The sequence below is a fragment of the Phoenix dactylifera genome, chromosome 1 (genome assembly GCF_009389715.1).
Source record: "Phoenix dactylifera cultivar Barhee BC4 chromosome 1, palm_55x_up_171113_PBpolish2nd_filt_p, whole genome shotgun sequence".
Classification (NCBI taxonomy): Eukaryota; Viridiplantae; Streptophyta; class Magnoliopsida; order Arecales; family Arecaceae; genus Phoenix; species Phoenix dactylifera.
The window spans coordinates 28,570,996-28,583,329 of NC_052392.1; the positions used below are offsets into that span (position 1 = coordinate 28,570,996).

Consider the following 12,334-nt stretch of genomic DNA (forward strand, 5'->3'; position numbering starts at 1 on the left):
GGGGATTGGAGATGGGCTTCTTGGAGGGTGGAGATTCTTTTAATTTTCTCCTCTCTGTTTCTTCTCCCCTCTTGGGTGGTAGAGAGAGAAAAGGAGGGAGTGGGGGGGTTGAATGGCTGCTGTGCTGTGATGTTGCAGTTGCTGCTTGGGTACTCACTTGAAGGGGAGATGGTGGGATGGGACTTTTATTAATTAGATGGAGTGAGTTTTCCATAATGCCCTTACTTTCTCTTATAGAGAGGTCACTTTCTGGACAAATTCTTTCCCTTAACTTGACCATGAAATGCCATGGGATAACCCTTTCCTATTCTGCTCTTGCTTGACATGGTAAAGTTCTACCTTCCTCCCACCTTCCCATATTACATCTTTGTGTGCTCTAATGCTTTAAACTCATGGATTTGAGTAAATTATGATGTTATATTTGCTGCCAGAATAGATGTTAGCAATTGGAATTGAAGGAAGGATTTTAAATGGCAAAATAAAATAAATTGTTTCTGTGACTGCTAACCATCTCAAAACTTGGTAAGTCAGGTTGTGCCATTTTTATCTCACCAATTTCTTCTTAGATGCATCAACTCATAAACTGACAGGATCATTTTGGGAGGGACCATTTCAAAGACAGAGACAAGAGGGAGGTGGTGGTTGTGGCAGCCACACCAAAACAAGGAGAGGACATGGTGAGAACAATCCCCATGACAAGTTGTTCCCTTCCTATTCCAAGGATGACCAGGGGTGTATTGGGAACAACGCTCCAAGGGAGGAGTTGTTGGAGGAGGGAGGGGGAATAAGTCCACCTCAGACCTCAGTGCTAGGGGAAAGGAAAGGCCTTGGAGGCAGGCCAGGCCAGAGAGGCCTCTGGGGACCTCATCTTTAAAGGTGATGGATGAGCTGCCATGGGTCTCCTGTTTTTCTTTCCATATAGATGAATATTTACATATCAAATCACTTCCACAAAGCCAAATTATATTCTACACCATATATACCGATATACCGTGCATCACGCCAATCATATCATCTCATCCCTATAAGCCAATTGCTAAGATGCGTGCATAAAAACTTGGGACCTGCAATAATGAGATAACCTAATTGGTATAGTGCAAAGCCACGTGGTGCACACAATGCAAGATATAATTTCTCATTTGATAGAGAAAAGTAATTAACTTAGCCACTTTAGTAGTAAAATATCTAGAACATGAGAAGTCCTGCTAAGCTATTGTAGATTGAATTCAGCCTTATGAAGTATTGTGCTTTCTCGAGAGGTTAATAGAAATCAAGATGGCACAATTATGCAATTTGCTGCCTATATATTTTTTAGAGGCATCCAAGAGATCCGCAGAGTAATCATTAGATTAAGTCAAACTTTGATGGATAAATTAAAAAGAGATTTTATTGGTGGGGGCCAAGTTCGCAATCAAATATCACTATGGACATATTTTAGGTACAACACTATATTATGTTAGCAAAATCAACATTACCTATGGCGAAGCATAGGTTGGTTGGTAAGATGTGCAGTGGCTCTACTCTAATGATTGTGAATGATTAGAGATAGCAATACTTAATTATTTAACTGGTTTAACTTATTTCAACTTCTCGTAGATCGAGCTAAATTACTAATTTAATAAAATGGTCGGATTTGGATCTAGATTTTGACCAATTTTTAATCCATCATATATCCAACCTGATCCATTTCTTGTCCAACCTAACCCGCTTGCCACTCCTATATATGATAAACTATAGTATATTGAATATCCAATTGTGATGTTGAAGCAATTTTTTTGTATAGTTGTTTTGGAAGCCTTTAATAAAAAGAAGAAAAAAAGAGAGAGGAAAGCATGCATTATATAAGAGATAAGAGATCAAGGATATGATGATGGAGAACTTTAACTTTCTAATGTTTAAGAATTAAAGAAAAGAGGGAATGAAACAAGGCTTTTGGTTGTCCGTACCATGACGCTGTCCCATTTTATTTCTCCTGCATACATGACTTTGTACCTTTCACGCAGACAGACACCATGTATTTATAACAATGGTCCCATGCCATAAAGGAATTGAACCATGAGCTTTTGACATCACTGTGATATCGTGTGACCAACTCTTTAAACACTGCATGGTTGATTTCATACTCTAAAACTATTTAACAAATTCAGGGGATCTCCAAACCAAGAAGCTTGCCACCATTAGAAATGGAGCTTATGGACATCACCTGACTTTTAGGACCAACTTAATGCACCATGGTGTCACACCATCATGTTGTTGCATGGTGTCACATCCAATATGCAAGAAGAAATTGGATGCCATGTTACATTCTATACCATGAGAAACAGGGAGAGCTCCACCTAGTGGGTCTACCATAACAACGGGGGTTGCGTAGTGCAAAACAAGCGGTAAGTATCATTTCAGACTTGGTGCTTTTTTTTGTTTGGCCCCAGAATTAATTCTACTAAAAAAGACAGGTCATAAAGCAGGGGGCGGAGGGATAACCAACAATTACAAATAATAATCGAGCCGAGTCAAATCGGTTTAAATACAAAATAGATCAAAAATTTAAATCCGTCCTGATTATTAAATAAATTAAAAATTTAGATACGATGCATTTAGAATGTAGTTAATAGACAGGACCGTAGTATTCGAAAAATTCTAAGTTCACTCAAATTAATGGCCTTCCAAATTAACCTTTGTTCGCCTTGCCTCAACCACCTCTCCCGTCAACTGAATTAATCTCCCTTGATGCTGTCTAGGGAATGAACTCAAGAAACTAGGATTGACAATGATAATAATCCAGCATTTAAAACTTCCAAATGAAAGAAAACATATCCTTCAAGTTCCTGACAACCAAATAGAACCAGAGGAGTTCTTTTATCTGTAGTTGAACACAGATTCATGAGTTATCTGTACAACAAAAGTCTAGCAAATTCTGTGTGCTGAAATCTTTAGCCAGAATATAACATTAGAATTGATGGCTTCGTCTGGCATATGGACAAAATAAAATTCGACAAAGAAGTTGAGACCTGTAAACAGAAAATGCTATCATGAGGTGCCCTTTGTTGCCTGATTGTGGATGAAATCTTTCAGGTAGCTGACCAGTTCCTGATGCACAATAAAATAGTGTTACAAAAGAATATGTTAAAACATGTAAGAGGATGAATACGCAGGTAATGGCAATACTATTATACATACATGAAACTTAAAATGTAAGGCAATTGCCCCGGGAGGGGAGTGGTATGGCATACAAACAAGGAATTCAGACTTATATCTATGTCACACCAAGCAGTTGCATTGGCTCCATATGCAAGATAAGAATCATATAGGGGCCATATGCAAATACCTATTGTCAGTGGGTTAAGCAGCAACAACCTTTAAAGAACACGCAACCGCTGAAGGGACCATCCAAGAAGAGAATCAGTATAACAACATAATTGAATTTCTAAAGAAACATAAGCTGAGGGCCCACATTAAATAACCAAATGGAAATGATCTTCCGGACTACTCGAACTTAAATTAAAGAATATTGCATTTCACAAGGCCCATGCCCATTATAGGTTGCACAATTGCTACTTTGACATTTTAATAATAATAGAAAACATGATGACACAGCGAGGTTCAAGAGGCTGTACTTTAGGTGAAGATCATAGACCATGCCCTTCACTGCATAAAACATTTCCCTTGTAATATGCACGACCACAAACTGTGGTAATGTAATAATCAGTAAAATAATTTCGACGAATAACAGCTGAAAGTTGACATGTATACCAAATTATATCAACAATGTCAATACAGTGCCAAGGCAATGGAAGTTGATGTTAGGTTGACTAACAATCGCAAAAAGCACATCAAATTATGAACTGGTTCAAAGTCAACATTCAATGAGGATCTGTAAAGGTGGACCCTACATAGTTGGGACAAGGCTCCATTGATATGGTTATGGATTGAATTTTGTTTTTCATGTTTTTGAACTAATCCTAAAATGCAAATTAGGATGGCTTTATGAGTCCGTTAGTAAGCATTTAGTTTTAGGCTTGGATATAAGATGGCCAAGAATTTGTTTTGAGTATAAAAGCAGAATTCTCAAGTTATGCAAGTCCTGTTTTAAATTGAATTAGTTTTTAAAATGTCAGCATTTGGCTATAGGTTGGGTTTGGAATAAGGGCCTCTAGAATAAGGCTTTAGAGTATAGCTTAGAGCAATTATGAAGGCCTCATATGGGTTTCTAACTTTTGTATGTTGAATATCTCATTTATCATAGGAGATATTGATTATCCCCCTTGCATTTTCTTTGCCTTGATTCTTATCTCTTCCCCTTTAAATGACTTGCTGTTTGTATCTTCTCTTCTTCACATTTAATACCAAGCAAAAAAAACTAAAATTTCTACTTCTTTAACATATTTGTGAATACATATGTACAACCTAAAAAGATCTTTGAGGTGCCACATAAGATCTAAGCATACCTCTTTCTTTAGTTTATTGCACTGACTCCAACACCACCTTCCTTTACCCATTGATGCAAATTAAGAAGAGAAGCTGGAATATTGAAACTTAATATGAAAGAATTTGTTTCATGGCTAAATTTTTCCTAATTAATCACCAGCCTTTGATGTGAACAATTCAAAAAAAATAAAAAAAAAAATCGGCATTGCCGTATGTCTTTGAAGTCTACTTCTACAAAAGCATATGCATTGCAAACTTCTTTTGTAAGGAAATTGTTTGCTTATTTAAAAAGCCCATAATTAATCTATCATTGGAAAACCAAAAGACAAGGATAATTATTAACATAAGCAAATGACCTTATCCTATCATAACATGTTATTAGATTTATCCATGTTACTAAACTGGCTGTCATCCAAGGCAAAGTTTTGTGACATAAAAAGAAAAAAACTCCAGCTAATTTCCGACTAACCCCACCCAGCACTTCTTTGGTCCCTTTCTCTGCTTCGAAGTCGTTTCTTAGGGGTCTGTCCTTTTAAATTTTGGACAGAACCCTACCAATCTAAATTCCAAACAGTTTTTCCTTCCCTTATTCTTCAGTGATTCCACTTTAAACCTTCTCTAAAGCAAATAAATCTAACTCTTCTACTCTCGAATCTACCTATCAAAATAGGCAAGAAGAGAGCACATCTTGCTGCATGAGCAGAAAACTAATAGAGAGGCAGAATGTATGCAGGAAATAAACTCTTAAAAAGCAGCACTAACAGCCACTATGTTGGTGTCTGTTGACAAGATCGTTATTATTGAATATACTAAAATGGAAGAATAGTAATAAGGGATATGATATAGAATAATAGAAGTTTTGATCGAATCATAATAAACATATCGCTAGGAGCATAAAAAAATCAAAAGCATAGGGAAGCAGGAGTTGATGTAGGATCAAGTTTCTGGGTGGGTGGAAACACTTAGGTTATGGTATGTGCAAATTAAACCCTACTAAGCTGTTGCAGTGATATTGCAGGGGAAGTACTTTAAAGGCATTCATGACTCGATGCACATAGCACAGAGGCTCATGAAAGCCGTATGCAGAGGGGACTAGTGCTCAAGGAGAAAGGCCTTGCACCAAAAGAAGATGAGGGGCCTTTGTATCCATCCTTTTTAATTTTATTTAGTTTAAGTTTAATTACAGATGCATCTTACTTCCCACTGTCCTTTTTGTCTATTTGACATTAAAATCCATATAATAGAAAGTTCTTAAGATTGTCTATATAATTTTCTTTTAAATTCTAAGGGTAACTGATATTCATGCGTCTACTACATCTGCCTTGAGTTAGCCATACTTGAAACATCACCGATCTCTCCTCCTCCTGTATAAAGAAAAAATCATGGCAACAAAAATGACTTGTTCAGCACTCTCTTGCCTCTAAATTTTACTACATTCTCATACCACCTATATTCTTACGTAACTCCTAAGTAGATGTCAGCTTACCAATCTAAGATCTCTTCCCTCCTCATCTCACTTTTTTGGAAGGAAAAAAGCCCTTCCAGTTTTCTATCAGAACATTTCCGAATTGATGAAGAAACATGCATAAGTCATTCCATGTAGTTTCCAAACTTCCAACGAATAATCGAAGGATGATCCATCTTTGCTTATTCTTCAGGCACAAAGCCCTTTCTTCCTGAAACCCTACTTACATGATTTTTTTTTGACCACCCTATTCTGTAGATTAAAAGTGTCATGTTTGGTTTCAACATTACTTTGTTCAATTATATGCTTTCTCTCCATTCTTATGAGTTCTGAATACAAGATTTTTATCCACTCATTAATCATTTTCATATTTTCTATTTATTAGATATAGTCGAACTTTTTATTGCTTATAATAGAATAAGTGACGCATATGAACATTGCTTGGTCGTAATGCCATCCCTCAGTGGATAGCTTATAGAGGTATGCAAATCAACCGAACTTGAAGAATGAACAAGAAAGCCCGATGCAATCTACTTCTTTAAGTAGGGGTAGTGCCAGAACTTCAAATACAAATCAAAATTGTGCTCAATGTGATTTAGGTTGTGCGCTTAAACATATATTGAAATGAGATGATGCCTATGATTTTTATATATGATGTAACAGTTATTGTAACTTAGTAATTTTCTGGGTTTCCAATAATAGAAGGTTGAAAATTGGGCAACTGAGCAAATTGTCATTTTTCCCTTTTTGTTACTTGAAAACAAAATTCTATTTACTACGAAGAAGCATATAACAGGTCTAAGAACATTCCAACACGCCCAAATAACAATAAAAACAAAAACTTCTCTCTTCGAGAAAAGAAGAAACACCATTGCAATAGTTATGATGTCAATTGCATGAAGAGAGAAACCAACACTCATATGAAAAATCAAATGGACTCTCTTTATGCTAAAGCTTAAATCTCCTTGCAGCCAAAAATGCCAATATGCGTATAGAGTTTGAACCCTTCAATGTAATTTTCTTTTTTTTTGAGAAAAAGAAAAGGACCTTTCCATTTTTGTTCATTGTGCATGTTACTCCAAATTTGTTAACTGCCATCCCTATAGACTTTTTTCTTAATATAAACATCCCTTTTGGTTTAGCTTTTGCTTTCATTCCTCATCAAAAGATGAAATAAAAAGAACATATCAAGGAAAAAGTAACAATGCATTTATGACATGGTTATAGCTATAAAAACAACTGGAATGCATTGGACGTGTAAATTACTTGATCCTATTAAAGATTACCTCATTTGGCATATTTATTAATGCTTTGTGTCTCTTCTCAGATATTTAACCATTATATGAAATTTTGATTATTTATTCTTCTCTTTCATTTTCCACAGATGAAAGATAATTTTTCACCAGCTGGGGTGGACTGGGAGTACACTTACTGATCGAGCGCAGGGAGATACTTTCGACCAAATTGGCAGCCAGGTTTCTCCTAGAGCTGGTGAGTTTATGGGGCGCTCTGATGAGAGCGAAATATAGTGACTCAGCATCCCAGGACGCCATGCGCGCTAGACCAGGAGCACCTTTCATATGGCGGGAGATTTGTGTGCGTGCCCCGAGAGTGCTACCGGCGATCGGATGGAAGATCAGGGATGGCCGGACAGTCAGAATTCTGGAAGATAGTTGGAGGGCTGGCCGGCCACAGGTAGTTGGAGGGCTGAAGTGTATGCGAGCTCTTCGTCAGAGGAGAGCAGAGCTGGGACGAGTATCTCATCGGGCGCGTGCTTGAGGAGCAGCTGGCCGAGCGAGTTTTAGCTGTACCCATCCCAGAGGGAGTGACAGCTGACAGGAGAGTGTGGAGCATGACTGGGTCGCCGGTGGTGAGGGCTCGAGACTGGTCCCAGGGCCCTCGACTCGACAGATGGAGAGCATATGGATCTGGAGATTGCGCATTCATCCTCGAGTTGCCCTATTTCTCTAGAAGATGGCCTGGAGATGCTTGTCCTACCAGAGCTGTGCTGGGGAGGCAGGGTGTGAGGGTCCCTGCAACCTGTGTGACTTGTCCGAATATGGAGGAGACCATCTTCCACGCCCTCATTGACTACCCACGGGCTAGTCAGATTTGGCGCTATGCTTCAGGCTAGCCGGATCAGTGGCAAAGGTGGTCGTCTATCGAGAAGTTCCTACGATCCCTGGAGGCCTCGGCATGGGGATCTGTGTTGGAGAAGAGAGAAACTCGTGCTACCTATCTGGCCTACCAGTGTTGGCTAGATAGAAATGCCCGAGTCTTCGAGGGCGTCAGCCCTTACCCAAGGGTGAGGGCGGTTAGAGCCTTTATGCATGCGACAGAGATCACCGGCGTTGTAGAGGCATTATCTGAGTTGGCTAGGGACATTTGGGGCCCCCATTCTGTTCATACAATGTCCAGGACAATACTCATCTCCTAAGTGCCCCCGCCTCTGGCTTCCTCAAGGTGAACTTCGACAGCAGCATGGCTGATGAGGAAAGATGCAATGGTGTGGGGTTCGCCATCCGAGACCACGATGCTAGATTAGTTGCGACGGAGGGCTGGCGGACCTTTGACTCGTCAGTAGTGTATGCCGAGCTTAGAGCAGCCTGGGAGGGTATCTACTATACAAGGCAGACGCTGGCTGGGGACCGTATTATTCTTGATGGCAATTCAGCCACGGTAGTTGAGTAGATCCGGAGATGGGGACGCACAACTGAGGACCGGCCATTGATCCATGAGATTCGCAGATTGATGGAGGAGTGCGAGTCCCACCAGGCCTCACACGTGTATAGGGAGGCAAATGGGACTGCCGACTAGGTGGCTTCCTATGCGGCCTATCCAGTGGTTTCGTCTGGGTGGATAGTGGGTCTGTGCCAGGGTCTTTACGTAGTTTTCTATTTTCTGATTTTGTTGGTCGTATTCACACCCGTAGTATGTGAGCCGCCATTGTACAAAAAAGAAATAATAATTTTTTTATCTGAAATGGAAAGATTCCAGTGCTATGTACAACTGGCACCATTATTTTGGACAGAAAAGTACTCCAGCTGAGCATACCTGTAAGCCTATTATTACCTGGACAGGAAGGGGAGGCTGCCAGTACCCCAAAAAAAGAAAGAAATTTATGAGGGGTTAGGGGGCCACCAATAAAGCCCTATAAGGTGTTTCATGGATTTTTGGGGGAATTGTGGCTCCGTTGCATCGTCGCACTCGCTACCTGTTCCACCCCACCCCACCCCTTTTTTCTTTTCCTACGATTCCATACCCAGGGATCTGCCTCTATTCTCAGGAGCACATTAGAAAGTCGATAGACTTCTATTACTTTATTGCAAGTAGGCAGATAACAAGAAACATATCATATAAAATATCAGGGTTTCTAGTAATAGTTATCTAGAGTACTATTTCCAGTACTCTCTCACATTTGATACCTTTTGTGAGAGAAAGATATGAAGTGGTTCACTCTTTTGCATCTAAAACTTCTGTGTTTATTATGGGAATCAGTTGGTGAAGCCATGGTTCTGTCTGTCAGTGTGGGTAATGGAATCCAAAATATGGACTCAAGTACAATCCAGTGATTGCTGAATCTAATTCCAATCATAAATATAGTTGTTCTTTAATGCTTGCCGCTTGTCCTCTTATCGCTACCTTTTTTGATCAATTACTTCATTCGTGCACTCAAGCACCACATCTTCAACTATTTAGTTTTTGCTAACACTTAATATGGCTGGCGATGTCTTAATACAAAGTCATAACATGAAGAAAACAATATTTACGTTTATGACCAGATATACATAATTTTTGGCAAACTTTTAGTTCAACGGGCTTCCACTTTTTCATAGAATCCCGGATTAAATAAACCAAAGCAAAAGGTCACAACTAAGTATTAATGATTTATTTGAAAGATAATTGAGTCCACGTCCGAAGCTGATTTTTTCATGCTTTCCTTCAGAATAAAACAAAATTCTGAAAATTTCCTCATCCTAAGCTTGTGTCAGATATGTTCTATGGGCACTCGTCTTATCTAGACAGACAAATATCAATTTCAACATGAATTTTCATGCATTTCGGTTGTACAGAGAAGTCGACAGAGTTGATTGTCTCTGATATCTTGTAAACTGTAATTATGTAAGAAAAAACTTAAATTCAAAATATATCAAAGTGCAGAAATGTCAAATAATGGTAAAGTTATAAACTACTCAGATGGGAACAGAGTGAAAGATTCCCTCCCCACATTTTTTAGAAGCCTCTAAATAAACGGAACAGCAAAACAGCAAAATCGCACTATGGTGGTCATATAACGCTCATTAAATGACAAGTATAAATAGAACAAAAGATGATTTGGCAATAAACCTATTAGCAAAAAATATATATTACATCTTGCCCATTTAACAAAAAATATCCATGCAAGAATGCAACTTATGCAAGAACTATCACACTAGATTTTGTCTCTCAGCATAGAGTAATTACCTTCACGATTTTTTTTATGAGCACAGAAAAATAAGGATGATAAGCTAATTGTGACAGCCCTGACCAACTACGACAAATGACGTAGCACGCACATATCAATTCCCAAATCCAAATATACCTGAAAAGGCAAGTCATGTCGGAGCAATATCTATTCATCATCTTCATCTGAGATGTTCTGCAGAGGTCCCTTCACCCCACAATCACTAGAGCTGAGAAGCTCACGTGCTGCTTTCTCGAGAAATTCTTGAGCAGCAGCACGTGCAGATGGTTTTTCAGGTGACTGATATTTCCTCTTCTTCTTTGCCCTATGCTTCTCGGAAGCCCTACTCCCGACACCATCCCCTCGACTAATGTCCTGCAGACTTTTTCTCTGTTCTGAAACATGCAAATGCCTCCTAAATTAGCAGAAAATCTAAAAACGTGTTTCCAATTAGGAAGATGAAAAATCAATTCATTCACCTACCTGGAGTCAAATCCGGTAATGAATGCCCAATGAAACGGGTTGCCGCCTGATAATTCAACTTAGTCGAAGGCCGCAATGGTGCTATCGTTTTATTTATACAAAAAATGATTTAATAAATATGAGAAGGAATTATGTCAATACATGTAAAGCTACATGAAGATAACAATGCGAAGCAAGGATTCAAAACACAGAGCAACATGCCAACCGAAAACATCAGATATAACTAAAGGGTATCCTAAATACCTTTGCTCCAGTCATCAAACCGCTCTAATTTCTCTTCGTACAAGCTCAATCTGTCCTGCAATCAAAACTCAGATTGAAAAACCGTCACAACCAACCAACCAACATTGCTTTTGTCCATCGACTCACTCACAAGATCAAAACTTTGCTAAAAACTAACAAGAAAAAAGAAAGAAATCTTACAAATTCTTTACTGACGGGGTGATCATCGGGGTGAATTCCGCTGCATCTCAACCGCACTGCTCAAATAAATTGCAAGCAAAGATAATCACATAGAAGGAAATAGAAAGAGAAAACGATAGTATTCAGGAATCGGAAGCGAGAGGAGATCACCCGCGAAGAGGGTGGAGGCGGCCTTGGCGAGAAGGAGGAAGGCACGGGCGCGGTGAAGAGGGGGCAGCTCAGCGAGGACGTCGGGTTCGGCCATGGAGAGGAACTGGAGGAGATTGGCGCTCAGCTCCTCCGTGGAGGCTAGGGTTTCTCTCAGGGAATCCATGGCGGCTCTCGGGACCACGCTCGCCGCTGTCTCCCCTCCTTCCCCGCCCGCCATTCTTTCTTTCTCCAGCCGAGAAGGGAGACAAAGACCCCGCGGAAGAAACCGAGAGAGGAGGAGAGAGAGGTTGCAAAAATGATCGAGCTTTCAGACCCATTCGTCGACGTGGGTGGGCTAGGGTTATGGTTTGTGAGTTCAGCTTGGATTGGATGATCAGAGCCGTCCACTTGATATCAGACGATCTATATGTTATTTTTGGTTGCCATATCAGGAAAAGATATCATCGCGGCACCGTTCTGGTACAAAATGGGCCCAAACTTGGCTTACAAAGTCCTCCTGCGAGGTTTTTCCCAAGCAACATTATCTACGTCAATTTTTTTTTTTTTTTTTTTTTTCTGAGAAAGCAAATACTTTATAAAGGTAAAGAAACTGGAACAAAAATCTTGATATACAGATATCCACTGTTCCACAATGGTATAAACAACCAAGGTAGGAGCATTGATAAAAGTAAAAATAACCATAACCTAACACTGATCAAACCCTATGGGCAATAGAATGAAACCAACAGCATATGCCCTATTATAGCTTAGAATCATACTCAATCTCACTTATTATAGTACATACAATATTGGATATCACAGTTGTCACATATTACATGCACAATCTTATGATATCTCAGATCAATCTCTAAAAATTATGAGATCTGGTTGTCATATTCAAAATCAGTATTTATATTAAATTGTAGCATTTTGCTATTGTATTATATTATATCTGATTCTAGTAT

The 12,334-nt window shown here is 39.3% G+C and overlaps 1 protein-coding gene across 2 annotated transcripts; it reads right to left on the reverse strand.

The window, feature by feature from the left end:
• Nucleotides 1-2,761: 2,761 nt before the first annotated feature.
• LOC103722158 (nuclear nucleic acid-binding protein C1D) lies at nt 2,762-11,722 on the reverse strand. 2 transcript variants are annotated; one of them, XR_606427.4, is made up of 7 exons: nt 11,391-11,722; nt 11,241-11,296; nt 11,061-11,115; nt 10,818-10,898; nt 10,473-10,729; nt 3,326-3,374; nt 2,762-3,087 (listed from the first exon to the last, which is right to left on the reverse strand). XR_606427.4 is itself a non-coding variant. In XM_008812610.3 (6 exons), the coding sequence occupies exons 1-5, from the start codon at nt 11,605-11,607 to the stop codon at nt 10,503-10,505; spliced, it is 636 nt and encodes a 211-aa protein (XP_008810832.1). In that variant the 5' UTR covers nt 11,608-11,722; the 3' UTR covers nt 2,762-3,087; nt 10,473-10,502. The 2 variants fall into 2 exon arrangements, 1 of the variants encoding a protein (XP_008810832.1); XM_008812610.3 differs by lacking the exon at nt 3,326-3,374.
• Between the last annotated feature and the right edge of the window lie 612 nt (nt 11,723-12,334).